This window comes from Puma concolor, chromosome C1, assembly GCF_028749965.1.
Source record: "Puma concolor isolate L17-30 chromosome C1, mPumCon1.1.hap2, whole genome shotgun sequence".
In the NCBI taxonomy this organism is placed as follows: Eukaryota; Metazoa; Chordata; class Mammalia; order Carnivora; family Felidae; genus Puma; species Puma concolor.
The window spans coordinates 24,336,001-24,354,836 of NC_141674.1; the positions used below are offsets into that span (position 1 = coordinate 24,336,001).

The 18,836-nt window shown below is 42.6% G+C and overlaps 1 protein-coding gene and 1 pseudogene across 1 annotated transcript in view; one reads left to right on the forward strand and one right to left on the reverse strand.

Moving 5' to 3' along the window:
* The first annotated feature begins 713 nt into the window (after positions 1 to 713).
* Positions 714 to 18,836, forward strand: part of KPNA6 (karyopherin subunit alpha 6) — a 66,930-nt gene continuing 48,807 nt past the window's right edge. The window contains exon 1 of the mRNA XM_086716315.1: positions 714 to 856. Within this exon, the coding sequence (XP_086572441.1) occupies positions 853 to 856 (4 nt within the window). The 5' untranslated portion in view covers positions 714 to 852. The remainder of the gene's footprint in view (positions 857 to 18,836) is intronic.
* On the reverse strand, positions 13,335 to 13,482 carry LOC112848983 (U2 spliceosomal RNA; annotated as a pseudogene).

Below are 18,836 nucleotides of genomic sequence, written 5' to 3' on the forward strand. Positions count from 1 at the left end.
AAACGGGAGGTCTGATGTGTACCAGCCATAAATTCCATGATTCAAAAGGCACGTGAACGCTCAGAGCCTCAATTTCCTCATCTCTAAAAAGGGAGATGATATCCCTCACTTTGTGTAAGTCTCAGGCCTGTTCATTTGTTTGTTTATTCACTAAACTATTTATGGAGCACATACCATGTGCCAGATACTGGGCTAGGCGCTGGAGGAGATACCATGATGAACAGTACAGAACCTACCACTGCCCTCAGCTTGCTGGTGGGGTGGGCGGGGGAGGATGAAATCCCACGGTCAGCTAGAAAGCCCTGCATCTGTCTCCTTATTTTTCCATTTGTCTCCCAATAAAGTCATGATCTGGTTTACTTTTGCTTTCTTAATTTCCTTATCTCCATATCCTTAAGCAAATCTCGTCCCCCTCTCCAGGTGATCCCTTACTCACATCCAGCTCAGGGTCTATGATTGGCTTTAACTACGGAGAGGAAGGAATGTGCTTCTGGGAAAAAAAATTTTTTTTCAAGGAGAGGAGGCTTCATTATACAGAGGAAATAGGAGCAGAAAAAGCTCAGAATTCCTGAACACACTTGACTTTCTTTAGTATCCCTCCTAGTTATCTCCCTCCACCACTCCTTTTATAGTCCATCCCTATTCCCCGCCTTCAGTAGCTGCGGTCTCTTTAAGTGCGCTCCTCCCCGTAAGCTAGGCTGGGGGGCGGAGAGCGCGTTTCTTCCCGGGGTTGAATGTTAAGTTGTTTGTCCGTTTCGGGCTGCCGTCCTGCAGATCCGCCATATTGTCTGCTGAAGCTACTGCTGAAGCTGCCGCTGCTGCCGCCGCCAAGTAGGAGCGAGCGGAGCCGCGATGGGTGAGTAAGGCCACCAGGCAATTGGGGACTCGAGCTGAGACACTCCTGGGGCGTGGGGCCTAGCGGGAGCCTGTCTCCGGTCTGCGGAAAATGTCTGAGACCTCTCCAAATAGGTGTGAGGGGAGAAGCCAGGCCGGGAGAGCAGCTCAGGCCAGTTTGGGGCCGGGCTAGGGCCCCTGCGGGAGCAGTCTTTGGGGGCTGATTCCGGGAGCACCTTGCCACGCCTGGAGCCCCCACGTGGTGGCCTTGGGCCGGAGCCCTCGCGTTCCCAGGGGCTGGAAAGGGGCCGACCCTTCGGCCTGCGCCGAGACCGCGGCTGGGGGGACGGGCGCCCGGCGGCAGGCCCGGGCGGCGCTCAGGGAGCCGTTTCCAGGCGTGTGTTTGACCGACGCGCATCTTGACTAGATTCGGGGCTCCTCTGAACTCGAGGGAAATCCTGCCTACGTCGCGAGTAGAGTCCTCCGGTGAGGGAACGCCAGGCGAGCTAGCTCCAGGCCCGTAACGAGGGGCAGCCATGCCGAAAGCAGCCTGGGCCGCTGCAGGCCGGCAGAACTTCCCGAGCCGCGGGCGGAAATGGGGTGGTTCGGTTGGACTCAGTGACAGCCTGGTAGTAGAAAATCACAGACCGAGACCTCGGGGCCATGTGTGGTAGATCGGGACTTCAGGTTTGTGGGTCTGGCACTGGTTAGGAGAAAAGGAGCGACCTGTTGCTCTCTCTGAAGGGACTCTGGCGGGCAAGGCCTGTGCTCAGGGATAATACGATGGCGAAGTCTTTGGACTTAGCGACAGAACCATCAGTGAAGAGATACTTCCTCTTAAGCGTTAAACTCGATTGATTTTGCTAAACTCTTCCTACGCGCGGGTATTGTTCTGACTGCTTTACATGTTACGTTTTACTTAATATGCACAAGCTAGTGAGCCAGTTACTACTGTTACCCCTGTTTTACAGGTAAGGAAACTGAGGCTTAGAGAGAGGTAAAGTAACTTACCCAAGGTCATACAGTTAGTGGCTATACCCCGGTGATCCAGACCCCTAGGTTATAGCTGCAGTTCTTTATGGCTTGGCCCCCTAGTGGTTGGGCTGGAAAAGGGGGAAGAAAGCTTTTAACCCTGGGCAAAGTTGTAAAGGTGTTTTTGTGTGCTGGTGTGCCCACTTTGAAATCTTTAGTCTGAAGAAACTGAAAAACTACAAAGTAGATTGCTAACTCCAGCAGTTGTGTGTGGAAGGGAGTGCTAAATGAGGTTCTGGGATTTAGTTTTGTAAGATCCCAGATCCTGAAGAAACAAGTTACTCCCTTGAGCAAGGCAATGACTTTTTTTTATTTTTGCAAGGCAGTGACTTTAGAATCAGATCTGGGATTATAATCCTGCCTGCCACTTTCTAGCTCTCATCAGTTAAATATCAGATATTAAGAGAAGTCACTTAAATATCAAATGCAGCAGTGTGCATAGGAAGCATGTAGCACAGTTCACAGTAAATGTTATTTCTCTTCCCTTCTGATCCTTCCTTTCCTCATCTCTAGAAGGAGGGGAGAGAGTGTTACCAAGATGTTTGAAGACTAAATAAGATAACAAGTGTTTAGAAAACAGCCTAGTAAGGGCTCTGCAGGCATCAGAACAGATTCTTTTCTACCTGCAGTAGCATTCCTTTCCCTTAAGCACTCTGGTTTTCAGAATCCAGTGTCAAGCCTGATAGGTTTGTCTAACTGAAGCTTTATGAAGTGAAACATTTGGGGGACTTTTATGTTATAGATTTCTGTCGGCCTTCAATTTTAGAAACACTTCCTTCAAAGGGAAGGAGCTAGTGTTTAGTTTATTAAGCGCAGTGAAATAAGTTTACAGATTGGGAAACTACCTTAGAGAAGATAACACAGCTAGTAAGCAGCAAAGCCAGACATGAGATTCTTACTCATTTTGCTGTACATAAACCTCTTAGAAGAGTTAAGGTGTGAACAAAAATTAGTCCTTTTCTGGTAGACTTTGAAATGAAAGTTATTTTTTTCTTTTTTCTTTTTTTTAATGTTTTGTTTATTTTTGAGAGAGAGACAGAATATGAGTGGGGCGGAGGCAGAGAGAGGGAGACACAGAATCCGAAGCAGGCTCCAGGTTTTGAGCTGTCAGCACAGAACCCGACGCAAGGTTCGAACTCCCAAACCATGAGATCATGACCTGAGCCGAAGTCGGACGCTCAACCATCTGAGCCACCCAGATGCCCCTGAAATGAAAGTTCTTATGTGGAGCAACAAAGCCTGACCAAGGTCCTGAAGGGGCTTTTTAGTATAGAGTCAGGTGGCCTCCTTTTTTCTTTCCAACTCCATTTCAGATACCTCTCTCCTATCCCACTTGGCCTTTGCGCATGTCCAGCTATTGGTGTGTGTGTTTTTGGCTGGTCTTTATACACATGATGTGAGTGAAACTAGTGTAAGGATACATTTAATCCTAACATGGGGGGCGCCTGGGTGGCGCAGTCGGTTGGGCGTCCGACTTCAGCCAGGTCACGATCTCGTGGTCCGTGAGTTCGAGCCCTGCATCAGGCTCTGTGCTGACCGCTCAGAGCCTGGAGCCTGTTTCAGATTCTGTGTCTCCCTCTCTCTCTGCCCCTCCCCCGTTCATGCTCTGTCTCTCTCTGTCCCAAAAATAAATAAACGTTGAAAAAAAAAAATTTTAAATAATCCTAACATGGGATCCAAGGTGGTTTGGGTTATCCCCATTTATAAGTGAGTAAACTGAGGCTCTGAGAAGATTAGGTGACTTGTCCAAGGCTGGTGGTCTAGGCCCTTTGTGTGCTTGGAACACTAACACAGCCTGCACCACACCTCCATGAATCTAGAACCTGCTGTGTTTCACTGCCTGTCAGACGTGCTCCACTCAGGCCCTGGCCTGTATCCTATACTGTTTGTCCTGTGCCAAACTTTATTAGCTTTAACAGACTTTTGTAGTGACTTTCACTGCCATTAGGAGCCCTGTGGGGGTGATGCTTGCAGCTCTGGAAGTTACTTATTCTGACCCTCCCTAGCAGAGACCACAGTCTTTTAAGACTAAGTCTTGGCAGACACTGGTTGTTTTATCAACCATTCCTGCCATTTTGCTAACCAGGAATCTGGCAGCCCCTCCCCAGCCCCAGGGATAGGTCTTGATTAATATAAACTATAAACCAATCATTGTAATTCTGTCTCCCTAGGCAGTGATTGATTTAGGCTTGGGTATGTGATACAGCTCTGGCTAATTAGATAGGAAGGGAAGCCTGAGGGATTTCTGGAAAAGCTTTCTTTATTTAAAAGAGATTTGTTAGTGGGGTGCCTGGGTGGCTCAGTCCGTTAAATGTCTGACTTTAGCTCAGATCATGACTTCATGGTTCTTGAGTTCAAGCACTGCATGGGGCCCTGTGCTGATAGCTCAGAGCCTGGAGCCTGCTTTGGATTCTGTGTCTCCCTCACTCTCTCTGCCCCTCCTGTGATTGCACACACGCCCTCTTTCGCTCTCAAAAATAAACATTAAACATTTTTATTTTTTTTAATGTTTTAATGTTTTTATGTTTTTCTTTTCTTTCCCTTTTAAAAATTTTAATGTTTGTTTATTTTTGAGAGAGGAAGAGAGACAAAGCATGAGTGGGGAAGGGGCAGAGAGAGAGGGAGACACAGAACCCAAAGCAGGCTCCAGGCTCTGGGCTGAGAGCATAGAGCCCAATGCAGGGCTCGAACTCACAAACTGTGAGATCATGACCTGAGCCGAAGTTGGATGCTTAACCAACTGAGCCACCCAGGCACCCCTTTATTTCTTTTAATGTTTATTTATTTTTAAGAGATAGAGTGAGACAGAGCGTGAGCAGGGGAGTAGCAGAGAGAGAGGAAGACACAGAATCCAATGCAGGCTCCAGGTTGTGAGCTGTCAGCCCAGGGCCCAACACAGGGCTCAAACTCACGAACCACAAGATCATGACCTGAGCTGAAGTCTGACACAACTGACTGAACTATCCAGGCACCCCTGTTTTTATTTTATTTTTGAGAGAGAGAAAGAGTGTGAGTGGGGAAGGGGCAGAGAGAGTAGGAGACACAGAATCTGAAGCAGGCTCTAAGCTCTGAGCTGTCAGCACAGAGCCCAGCACGGGGCTTGAACTCATGGACGGTGAGATCATGACCTGAGCTGAAGTCAGACGCTTAACTGACTGAGCCACCCAGGCGCCCACCCCCAATTTTTTTAAATAAAATAAAAGAGATTTGCCAGGGGGCTCATGGGTGGCTCAGTCCATTGAGCATCTGACTCTTCGTTTTGGCCCAGGTCATGATCCCAGGGTCCTGGGATTGAGCTCTACAAGGGGCTCCACGCTGAGAGTGGAGACTGCTTTGGATTCTCTCTCTCCCTCTGCCCCTCTCCTCAACTCACATGCTCTCGTTCTCTCTCAAAAAATGAAAAAAAAATTTGCCAGGTTTTATTTTATTTTTTGCCAGCATATATTTTAACTCAAGTATCACCAAAGTGTGAGAGCCTCAAAAAAAAAAAAAAAAAAAAAAGAGAGATGGAAAAGCTATAATAATAGCCAGCACTTAAATAGAACTTGCTATGTGCTAGGCACTAAGTACTATAATATTAACTCCTTTCCGTCTCAGATTATCATGTTCTAGTTGATGAAACAAGCACAGAGAAGTTCAGTAACTTGTGCAAGGTCAGAGCTAATAAGTAGAACCACTTAAGTTGTATGGTTCTAACCAACATATGGCAATTAAGGGCTATGTTCTGCCTCTAAAAAGGAAAGAGCCCTTTTCTGACTCTGAAATTGCCATTAGTAATGCTGGGGTGATGAGGCAGAATTTATAAATAAGAGCAGGCAGCTTGAAGAGTGAGAATAGAGAAGATGGGAAGAATCTGATGTTTTTAAGCTACTGAATTAGGCAACTTTGGAACTGTCTTATCTCTTGGTTTAACTAGGATACTGAAGGCCAATTCTTGTTTGTTTTTGGCTGCAAGTAACAAAACCTTTCTGATAACACTTCCAGGTCAGGAAGTAACTTAGCCCATACTTCTTTTAGTTTCTCTCCAACCTTGTGCACCCACCCCACCATTTGTAACAGCTACTTGCAGAGATGGCACTGAACCATCAGTCACCACCTAAGTGTCCCACAAGCATCAAGCTCACTCCCCTTTCCTGACCTGCTTTTCCTGCATTTTTGTTAATGGTAATGGTAGGACCACTGGCCCAGACACTAGGGCATCTACCCATCTTTGGTTCCTCACTCTTTTCTTCCATTTCCATATTGGCAGTTGAAGACTGTGTGATTGTGTTACTGAGGTCTCCTCTAAATTGCTTTGTGTAGGTTTTTCTCACAGCATAGACCCACAAAGAATATTCTGTGCTCTTTAACCTTACTGAGTCTCAGGCTCATCAAAGTGAAAATATGGATAACAGTATTTATTAAAATTAATGAAGATTTGTGAAATATTAGATGTAAGCAAATAGTGTAAATTGTAAAGATATTAATTTAGAAGCCCTCCAGAACTTTTCCGTAGCCTCCTGTACCACTGCTGTAATTCTTCTGCAGCAGCGTCGCTAAAACACCCATTTGATCTGGTCACTCTACTCCTTAGCTTAGGAACCTTCATGGACTTGCTATTATCTACGGGATAAAATCATAACCCATACGATATGGTATTCAAGGCCTTCCTATTGATTTTACTAATCTTACTCTATTTAAAGATGTATCCACATATCCTGCATTCCAGTTAGACTACCTCCTTTGTAATTTAGCATTACTGGCAGAGAAGGTAACACAAGTAATTCTTTCCCCACCAATCTTTTCCTATGGAAGTCTTGCCTGATTTTCAAGGACTAGTTTATTTTCATTTTATTTTCATTTTATTTTTAAATGTTTATTTATTTTATTTATTTTTGAGAGAGGGAGAGGGAAGGAATCCCAAGGAGGCTCTGTGCTGTCAGCAGAGAGCCCAGCATGTGGCTTGAACCCACAAAATCGAGATCATGACCTGAACTGAAATCAAGAGTCAGACGTTCAACTGACTGAGCCACCCAGGCACCCTTCAAGGTCTAATTTAAATGCTATCTCCGGGGCGCCTGGGTGGCGCAGCCGGTTAAGCGTCCGACTTCAGCCAGGTCACGATCTCGCGGTCCGTGAGTTCGAGCCCCGCGTTAGGCTCTGGGCTGATGGCTCAGAGCCTGGAGCCTGTTTCCGATTCTGTGTCTCCCTCTCTCTCTGACCCTCCCCCGTTCATGCTCTGTCTCTCTCTGTCCCAAAAGTAAATAAACGTTGAAAAAAAAAAATTAAAAAAAAAAATAATAAATGCTACCTCCTAGGGGCACTTGGGTGGCTCAGTTGGTTAAGTGTCTGACATGACATGGGTTCAGGTCATAAACTCAAGTCCATGATGAGTTCAAGCCCTGCCCCCGGCTCTGTGCTGACAGCTCAGAGCCTAGATCCTGCTTTGGATTCTGTGTCTCCCTCTCTCTGCCCCTCCCCAGCTCCTGCTCTGTCTGTCTGTCTGCCTGCCTCCCTCCCTCTCTCCCTCCCTCCCTCCCTCCCTCCCTCCCTCTCTCTCTCTCTCAAAAATAAATAAACATTATAAATAAATAAATAAATTGATTAATTAATTAAATGCTACTTCATGAACTCTCAAATGCTTTTTGCCTTCCAAACTGGAAGTGAATTTCTGATTTCTGTAGCACTTTCTTCTTGCCTTTCATGTAGCCCATTTCATATTGTTTTCCTGTGTTACAGTTAATCTGTAATATAATTTGTTCTTCAACCAGTAACTTAATTTCCAGTCTTAGAGTTCTCATGTCTAAAATGGGGATAATAATATCTATGTCATAGGATTGTTAGGGGGATTAAATAAGCTAATGAATGTAAACCATTTTAGCATGGTGTTTATTAGCACATAGTACTCAGTAATTTCTTTTAGTCAGTGAATAAATAAAGGGCTTACTATATTTCAGGCCCTATGCTAAATATAGATTAATCAGTTTGTCTTTGAGGGGAAGGCAGTAACATGAAAACTTGTCAGAAACATACTTTTAGGGGCCAGGCAGTTATTCAACAGTTATTCATCAATTTCAGCAGATGTTTATTGAATACCTAGTATGTGCCAGGGACTGTTCTGCTCCAGGCCCTGGAAATATAGTGGTAAACAAAAGAGACAAAAGTCTATCTTGTGAAATGTCAGAATTTAAATTCTAATGGGTAATCAGCTACATGGAGACTAGCATGCGAGGACTATGGAGCTCCATGCAGTCTGTGCAGCTCTAGCCAATTGTTGCCCTGGAGGACTGTAGGTCTAGTATTGCTGTATTGCATAATTTCCCATTCCTTTCATCATCTGTCTCCTCTTGAAGTTAGAAATCCAGATTTTCATGATATTTCTGGATTAAACATTGATAAATGCTACAAGTTAACTCTTAAAATCTAGAAAGCTTAAGCTAACCAAACATAGGATATTTGAGGCCAAATATAGCCCAAGAGCATCCGGTTTTACTTGTAAAATATTAGAAAATAATATTCCATGTATTTTATAAAATATTTCTTAGTTTATGTATTTTACCAAATTCTATGTGTTTAAAAAAAAGTTTTATTATTGTTTCTTTGGGTTTTTTTTTTTAATTTTTTTTTTTTCAACGTTTATTTATTTTTGGGACAGAGAGAGACAGAGCATGAACGGGGGAGGGGCAGAGAGAGAGGGAGACACAGAATCGGAAACAGGCTCCAGGCTCTGAGCCATCAGCCCAGAGCCCGACGCGGGGCTCGAACTCACGGACCGCGAGATCGTGACCTGGCTGAAGTCGGACGCTCAACCGACTGCGCCACCCAGGCACCCCAAGGTTTTTTTTTTTTTTTTTTAAGTTTATTTTGAGAGAGAGAGAGAGAGAGAGCATGCTTGCCGGTGCAGAGAGAGAAGAAGGAGAGAAAATCCCAAGCAGACTCTGCATCGGCAACACGCTGCCTGATCACAGGGCTCAAACTCATGAACCATGAGGCCATGACCCTAGCCGAAATCAAGAGTAGGATGCTCAACTGACTGAGCCACCCAGGTGCCCCTAAAAAAACCAACAAAAAACATTTTAAAAGGATGAAGACACATTTTTAAAGTCTTACTGATCGTGATTGCATTACATATTCAGTAGGGACTCTTTTTAAGCACAATATACATTTGGAGTAAGATGCACAAGAGATTGTAAGTCCATATTTTAACTAGTCTTCTAGATAATTTAAAAATTTTGGCTGGCTTAGATCTGACTAGCTGGCCATAATATTTTGTTTTGTTTTATTGTGATGTGGCAGGTGGAATTCTGATACTTGGGAGATCTTTCTTCCAGGGACGTCAGCTCTGCTGTTTTTTGTTCCTCTTGTGATAACATTATTAACATTATCTTCCATTAAGTTTCTTGATGGTACTCCATACCATTTATCCATTTTGCAAATATTTAGTTAAAACTAGATAGTTTGCAAATCCACTTAACTAGGCTCACAAACTACAGTATGAGGCACTATCTTAAATGTGAATGAACTAGTATCCTCACCTTTTTGGTATAACTTTTAGTCTTCCTTCAGGAAAATTTGGCCATCTGACCGACAGATAAACATTGCCACATTGCCAGTATTAATAGGCTTATATGTGTATGTACACCCATGATAAAGGTAAACCTTACTAATACATGTGTTAGCATATATACATGTATGTATTTCTTCCTATCTCCTACTTAAACTTGCATCCCATACTTTGGAGAGCAGTATAAAATGGTAAATATTTGGATGAGGCAGTCCAGAATGCTATGGGCACATATAGTAAGGGGGTCCAGCCCAGCCCAGGGGAATCAGCGAAGGCCTTTAAGCTCAGTGAGATCTGACCTATCGATGAGAGTTGTCAGTGGGAGGGAGAGAATGATTATTTCAGAAACAAGAGATTCATAGACTAAATGGATTGGAAGCATGGGGGGAATGATATTTGGACTTTATCTTGATGATAGTGAAATGCCATTGAAGGGTTTTAATCTGTGATATCAAATTTACTTATTTCTATAACTTGGACAGCTCTAGGAGGATGAATCAGACTGCAGTAAGATTCCAACTAGGAGGTTCTTTAAAATTTTTTTTTAAAGTTTATTTATTTTTGAGAGAGAGAGCAGAAAGAAGAGGGGCAGAGAGAGAGGGATACACGGAATCCGAAGCAGGCTCCAGGCTCCGAGCTGTCAGCACAGAGCTCGACGTGGGGCTCAAGCTCACGAACTGTGAGATCATGACCTGAGCTGAAGTCAGACGCTTAACTGACCAAGCCACCCAGGCGCCCCTAGGAGGTTCTTTAAAAGTTGGTTCTTGGGGCGCCTGGGTGGTTCTGTCAGTTAAGCATCCGACTCTTGATTTTGCCTCAGGTCATGATCTCACTGTTCATGGGTTCAAGCCCCACTTCAGGCTATGCGCTGGCAGTGCAGAGCCTGCTTGGGATTCTCTCCCTCACTCTCTGCCCCTCCCCCACTCACTCTCTGTGAAAGGAAATAAATAAACTTAAAAAAAAAAAAAGTAGTTCTTAAGTAGTGCAATAGTCCTAGCAAGAGAAGATGATGACGATTGAGGTGGTAATGGTAGGGAATAAGAGAGTTAGGAATTTGAATTAGCAGGACTTGGTTATCACCTGGAGGCTGATGGGGCCTGTGGGGGAATTAAAAATTGCAGGACTCCCTGGCCTCTTGCCTTAAACAGCAGAGTGGATAGTGATGCTGTTAACTGAGATGAGTTTAAATTTCAATATTTTGAGGTATCTCTGTGATCTCCAGAGGAGGATGTCTCAAAAGCGATTGGATATACAATTCTGGAGCTCAAGAGGGGTCTGGGGATGGAGTTAGTGTTTGATCATCTATTTATCTGTATATGGTAACTAAAACCATGGAATCACTGATGTAATCATGGGAGGTGTACTGAAAAGAGAACATCAAGGTGCATCAGCCTTCACATGCAAGAAGAAGAGGATCAGCAGCCAGAATTGGAAGAAGAAATCAGTGATTACTGTTTCAAAAACCAAGGAAAAAGTATTTCAAGAAGGAAATGGTTGTCAGGGTTGAGTGCTGCTAAGAGCACCAGCAAAATAAGTACTTAAAAAGGTTGGTTGAATTTAGCATCATGCACCTGACAGTTGCTTTTACAAAATGAGTTTTGATGGTATGCAAGCAAATTGGAGCAGGCTAATGCAAGAGGAGAGGCAAACTGTTTCAGGAAGTTTGAAGTATATCGAGAAAGAAGAGGTTAATGAGGCTCTTAAAAAGTCTACCCAAGAAATCACGAAGACTGGAATTAGGGCAATTGGCAGTAGGAATGGAGAAAAAGAATCCAAGAAATAATTAAAGAAATAAAACTGGCCATTCTTAGTGATTGGATGTGGGGATAAGGGAAAAGGGGTTATCAAGAGTAACTCCCAAGTTTCTGGTTTGAAAAGCTGGGAAGAGGTTAGTACAGACCCCTAATCCCTGTATGTGTTTTTCTTAGCCTTTTTTTTTTATTATCACCCTCCTAAGGAACCCTTTTAGACTTTTTCCTCCCCTGATGCATCCCTCCAATGAAATTTCTATCTTTTTACATACAGTAAATATATCTGTGCTTTCTTTATGCATAAAGAGTAAGCATACAGTTGGCTTTTATTCAAAGTAAGGTTAAAATTTGGAGTTAAAAGGGGCTCCTGGGTGGCTCAATCGGTTAAACGTCCGACTTTGGCTCAGGTCATGATCTCGCAGTTCATGAGTTCGAGCCCTGCGTCGGGCTCTGTGCTGACAGCTCAGAGCCTGGAGCCTGCTTCAGATTCTGTGTCTCCCTCTCTCTCTGCTGCTCCCCCCACTCACACTTTGTCTCTCTCTCAAAAATAAATAAACATTAAAAAAAAAAATTGGGGGTTAAAAGTTAAAAAGCTGTTTGCGTTTAACTAAGTTTTATAGCTGGTATTTGTTGAGTAACTTTTAATATACTTTATTTACCTATACGAATTGTAAAGTATCAAATTACACATGCAAATTAACATTTATGAATACCTAACAAATGTAATCAAAAAATTTTTTAATGTTTATTTTTGAGAGAGAGAGAGTGCGCGGGTGCGCATGAGACAGCGTGAGCAGGGGAGGGGCAGAGAGCGAGGGAGACACAGAATCTGAACCAAGCTCCAGGCTCTGAGCTGTCAGTACAGAGCCCCATGCAGGGCTTGAACTCACGAACAGCAAGATCATGACCTGAGCCAAAGTCAGACGCTTAACTTAACCAACTGAGCCATCCAGGTGCCCCCAATATAATCAAATTTAAAGATCATTCAAAGCTGTTCCTTTTCCCATGAAAGCTTCTTGTTTTCCAATAATAGAAAAAAATCACGGGGCACCTGGGTGACTCAGTCGGTTAAGCGTCCGATTCCGGCTCAGGTCATGATCTTGCAGTTTGTGGGTTCGAGCCCCGTGTCAGGCTCTCTGCTGACAGCTCAGAACCTGGAACCTGCTTCAGATTCTGTGTCTCCCTCTGTCTCTGCCCCTCCCCTGTTAGCACTCTGTATCTCTCTGTCTCTCAAAAGTGAATAAAAACATTAAAAAAAAATCACTTTCTTAAAATTATTTTTTGTCAAACTTTATTGTTATTATTACCTAATTTATTTTAGAGAGAGAGAGAGAGCACGAGCAGAGGGAGGGACAGAGGGAGAGAGAAACTCTTAAGCAGGCTCCATGCTCAGCACAGAGACTGAGGAGGGTCTCGATCCCACCACCCTGGGATCATGACCTGAGCCAAAACCATGAGTTGGATGCTCGACTGACTGAGCCACCCAGGCTCCCTATTTTTGGTGAACTTTTAAACTGCTTGATAGGAAAAACTTACATCTTAACTAGCTTTTCGACACTCCTTTAGCTATCGTTGACATTTCTCTTTTCAATACTTGGCATAATGAATCATGACAGATTTTAGTCTGTGGAATTAAATAACAAAACATAAACTTTAATTACCAAAACCTTTGTCACACGCAAAAGCACTGAGTATCAAACATATTAAATAACATCCACAGGCATGACAGTCATGCATAAGCCACCTCTCGTGTGACTTCAGGACCCAGTGGTTAGTCCAGAGAAAGTGCCCCCGTCATAGCCATCTGTTCACCATAGATTTGTAGTACAGATCTTGCATACTTATTGTCTGCCTTTCATGAAATTAGTGTCAATACTGTTCATGTAATACTCAAGAAAATCCAATGAGAGAAATTAAATACTAAGAAATAAGACTTTATTGATAATGTTGCACTTTGGAGCACCACATACCATTGTAATATCTAGGTCCTTCCCACGCCCCATGAACCAGTTTCACCCTTCTGGGTGCAGTATTTACCCCATTGAGAATGCATGTCTTGAAGAAACCATTTAAGCCAGATATTTCAGAATTCTAATTATTTAGATTTTAAAAGGCATTATAGTGCATATAAGTTGGATAGCACATCCAGCAGGGTGTGGGATAGAGTTCTATATATATAGTCAATTATTGTTAATATTTTGTAGCAAACCATTAAGTGAGATAAAGAAGGGCTGTCATCTCGTGTTTTGTTCAAGTTTTAGTAAATGTGTTTTGAAGCTATATTTACTACACTTGATCTTAGCCAAAAGGCCGAGAAGCGATGAAGCTATATTTACTAAAAACCTTATTTTCAGAGCTCTGTTGAATTCAGAATTTGAAATAAGGGATTGTGGATTGTGAATTAAGAGAAATGTATAAGGAGCAGATTTATGGGAAAAGTGATAACTTAAATTCTTTTTAATATATTTATTTTGAGAGAGCGTGCATATGTGCCAGTGGGCGAGGGGCAGAGAGAGAGGGAGAGAGAATGGCAAGCAGGCTCCACACTATCAGCACAGAGCCCAGTGTGGGGCTCAAACCCATGAACTGCAAGATCATGACCCGAGCTGAAATCAAGAGTTGGACGCTCAACTGACTGAGCCACCCAGGCACCCCTAAATTTTTTTTTAAAACATGCTTTTTAAAAAGATGCTTATGGGTTATGGTTGGAAGGTACCGCTTGGGTATTAGGTGTGGACTGTAGATGTAGATTTGGAAATTATCACCATCTTCCAAAGAGGCAGTAATTGTCTAATGAGATGTGACTGGAGTTGCTTATTTGGGGGTGAAGTAAATGGTAGAGAATAGGCCCTTTTTTTAAAACTCTGGCTCATTGGTTCCTACAGCCTAGCTCTGGAGGGAGTGAAGGTGGAAGAATAAAGATTAAGAGAAAGGAGCTACAGTGTCAGGAGAAAGGAAAAGGGAAAACCACCTGTTATGGAAAGCAGGAGAATATAGCTGTCCTCTTTGACCATAACTTCCTAGGAATTGCCCTTATGGGGAAGTGAGGCCTTTTTAGAGGAGGAGCTGAGAAGAAATCACCTGTCTCCCAAATTGGCCTTCTTTCCCACTACCTCACATTGGAAGGCGTTGATAGGATTTGAGGGGCAACATTGGCAGAGAGGATTCCCTTTGTGTGGCCTCTCAATCTGGCACTCCGCTGTATTGTCCTGGGCCCTTTATATATATATGGGGCCTCGAAGATTGCCTTCCAAAATTGGCTCCTCCTTTTTGGATTATTATATATAGGTTAGAGAAATCTCTGCTTTTAATTTGTCAGAAGGGCTCTTGGAAAAGCCCTTTCTCAGATTACTAAAAGTTAAAACAAAGAGCTAATCAGAGAGATTTGTGTAATCCAACCTACAGACTTGCAGAACCCTCCTTGTTCAGTGACTAAGGCTGGAGCAGCATAGTGCTGCAGAATAGAGGCCAACTAGTCAGAAGTTCACTGTTATAACTCAGAGACATTTTGCTGTGGACCTTTGTTTTTATACCTCTCTAATCAAACTTCTTGTTCCTCAAATAAATCTTGGGCCTTCTAATCTTGTAGTCTTTGCTCCTGGTGAACTGCTTTCCCTCCCTACCCCTATTACCTTTAGAAATAACAACATCTAGGGGCACCTGGGTGGCTCTGTTAGTTAAACATTCGACTCTTGGTTTTGGCTCAGGTCATGATCTCAAGGTCCTGAGATCAAGCCCTGCATCGGCTCCACACTGAACATGGTTAAAATTCTCTCTCCCTGTTTCTTGCCCCCCGGCTCCAAAATATTAACATCTAGCCTTCAAAGACCACTGTAGAGCTTACGCTCAGGACAGACAGTTCTCACTCCCACCTTCTGAACTCATTGAATGCTTAGATTCATTGTCTTTTTATATTCTTAATGCCATGACAGCTGTAAAGTAAGTTGTAAAGCTTCCTAAAGGCAGACTCCTTTACACAGTGCCTGGCACACACATTTTTTAAAATGAATAATAAATTACTTTGCTATTTGAGTCAGTTTAGAGATTATTTGGATTTTATATATGTACATATATATGTATAATATATGTATACAATATGCGTATATGTAGATATATTTATAGAAATGTATAATATATTTATATAAATACACAATAAATTTACATATAAGTTACAGTGTATAAATATATAATATATATTAAGTATTATAAATATATGTAAATTATATAATTATATATAATGATTTTATTTTTACCATTTTATTTATTTATTTATTTTTTTTTTTAATTTACATCCAAGTCAGTTAGCATATAGTGCAACAAGATTTCAGGAGTAGATTTTTTTTTTTTTTTAATGTTTTTTTTTGACAGAGAGAGACAGAGCATGAGTGGGGGAGGGGCAGAGAGAGAGGGAGACACAATATCCGAAGCAGGCTCCAGGCTCTGAGCTGTCAGCACAGAGCCCCACGTGGGGCTTGAACTCACAGACCACGAGATCATGACCTGAGCCAAAGTCAGATGCTCAATCGACTGAGCCACCCAGGCGCCCCCAGGAGTAGATTTCTTAATGCCCCTTACCCATTTAGCCCATCCCCCCCTTCCAAAACCCCTCCAATAATCCTCTGTTTGTTTTTCATATTTAAGAGTCTCTTATGTTTTGTCCCCCTCCCTGTTTTTTAAATTAGTTTTGCTTCCCTTCCCTTATGTTCATCTGTTTTGTATCTTAAAGTCCTCATATGAGTGAAGTCATATATTTGTCTTTCTTTGACTAATTTCACTTAGCATAATACCCTTTAGTTCATCCACATAGTTGCAAATAGCAAGATTTCATTCTTTTTGATTGCTGAGTAATGCTCCATTGTATATATATACACCACATCTTCTTTATCCATTCATTCATCCATCAATGGACATTTGGACTCTTTCCATACTTTGGCTATTGTTGATAGTGCTGCTATGAACATTGGGGTGCATGTGCCCCTTTGAAACAGCATACCTGTATTAGTGCAATTGCTGGGTAGGGTAGTACTATTTTTAGTTTTTTGAGGAACCTCCATACTGTTTTCCAGAGTGGCTGCACCAGTTGGCATTCTCACCAGCAGTGCAAAAGAGATCCTCTTTCTCCGCATCCTCGCCAACATCTGTTGTTGCCTGAGTTGTTAATGTTAGCCATTCTGACAGGCATGAGGTGTATCTCATTGTGGTTTCGATTTGTATTTCCCTGATGATGAATGGTGTTGAGCAGTTTTTCATGTGTCGGTTGGCCATCTAGATGTCTTCTTTGGAGGAGTGTCTATTCATGTCTTTTGCCCATTTCTTCACTGGATTGTTTGTTTTTTGAGTTTGATAAGTTCTTTATAGATTTTGGATACTAACCCTTCATCTGATATGTCGTTTGCAAATATCTTCTCCCATTCCATCAGTTGCCTTTTAGTTTTACTGATTGTTTCCTTCACTGTGCAGAAGCTGTTTTTTTGATGAGGTCCCAGTAGTTCATTTTTGCTTTTGTTTCCCTTGCCTCTGGTGACGTGTTGAGTAAGAAATTGCTGTAGCCTAGATCAAAGAGGTTTTTGCCTGCTTTCTCCTCGAGGATTTTGATGGCTTCCTGTCTTACATTTAGGTCTTTCATCCATTTTGAGTTTATTTTTGTGTATGGTGTAGAAAAATGGTCCAGGTTCATTTTTCTGCATGTTGCTGTCCCGTTTTCCCAGCACCACTTGCTGAAGAGACTGTCTTTTTTCCATTGGATATTCTTTCCTGCTTTGTCAAAGATTGGTTGGGCATATGTTTGTGGGTCCATTTCTGGGTTCTCTATTCTGTTCCATTGATCTGAATGTCTGTTTTGGTGCCATATAATGATTTTATTTTTAAGTAATCTCTATACCCAATGTGGGGCTCAAACTTACAACCCCGAGATCAAGAGTTGCACGCTCTATTGGCTGAGCCAGCCAGGTACCCCTAATTTTTTCTTGATATTTTGAACAGTGTGAGTGCTTAGGAGATATTAAGTGAATATTTGGGGGTTGGCTTAAATGGAAGTTGAGCTCTTTGGTTTCTCTACTTTAATTCATCTTAGTTCCTTGTAGCACTTAGTGGTATTGGCAGTTGGGTCTCTCTAAGAAGGTGAGAGCTGCCATATTCTGCACAGTCTATAAAGGATAGTTGGAAGTTTTCTTTTGGAGAAAAAAATGTTTGGACTGTAGCTATCCTAGTCCTATCCTGTGTTTCTCATCACCCCTTACTTCCCACCCCTAGGTCTGACCATTGCACTTACATATAGACTCAAGAGCCAAAAGGACTAATAAATTTATAGGAAAATCAGTATTAGAGAACTAGTGTCTGGGACTGTCAACACCTTGTTGATTCAGTACTTCAGTGTGCCATACTTCACTTAGACCTTGAGCTTTGAATACATAGTTGTGTATGCACGTAAGTTTCCCCATGTGGTCTTTTAGCCAAACCACCTAGTTTATAGACTCAACTTTGTTTCCTAGAGTGATGACTACTCAGCCCACTCCTGTGAGGATCTGCCAGAATAGAAGTAGCCTTAGTATGGCCCCATTCTGGACTGACCCACTTGTCCTGTAGAGGAGCCTCTCCCATTGTCTTGATGACTAGCATTTTTGACAAGCTTGCAGATAACACCCTGAGAGCCTCATGCTGTCCTACCTGTTTCACACTGTTTCCTTGTTGGCCATATTTCCTGGTCATGAACTGCCGGGGAGAAATTTGAGAAGTTTGAAAAGCTATTACCAAACCTAATCCTAAATTATTTTCATGTATGTTCTCAATTTTCTTCAACATAACTCTGAAGTAGACAGGGTAAGGGTAGGAAAATTGAGATGCAGATAAATGACATCCAAGGTTGTACATTTATTAAGTAGCAAGACCAGAAATCAGTTTGTCTGGCTTTGTAGCCCCTTTCACCAGTACCACAGTGTTTCCAGTGTGCCTTTTGGTGGTCCATCCAGCACAGCTGCCTTTTCTCAGCCTAGCTATTTATTTACTTTTTTTTTTAATGTTTATTTATTTTTGAGAGAGAGAGCACTTGCGGGCTTGTGCCCACGAGCACAGGGGAGGGGCAAGGAGAAGGAAACAGAGGATCCGAAGCAGGCTCTATGCTGACAGCAGTGAGCCTCATGCGGGACTCAAATCCATGAACCATGAGATCATGACTTGAGCCGAAGTCAGATGCTTAACCAACTGAACCACCCAGGCGCCCTACTATATCTTTCTAATACAAACCCTTAAAGACATTCTGTCCATTTACATAATGTTGAACTTCTTGAAAACATTTTCAAACCTTACACCATACTTAAATGACATTTATCTCCCTTCATCCTATTTCCCTCAACTTGATATCATCAATGCAACTGCCGCCACCGTGACTCCCTCCTACACACACAAATAGGGTGGAGGGCTTCTAAAACAAGGAGGATTAACTCAAATGGTTGTTTTCGGTTTTTCTTTGAGGTGGCAGACAGCCTTGAAATGACTGCCTAACCACTTGCCAGTCCCTACAGTTTTCTACTTCTGTTCATATCAGTGTTGTTATCTAATATTTGTATTCCCTATTCCTGGCAAGAACCAGACCACACCTCATTTAAGGGATTGAGTCAGGCAATGGTTAGGATAGAAGGAACATTGACACTTCTTCCAGAAAATAACAAGGGAGTCCC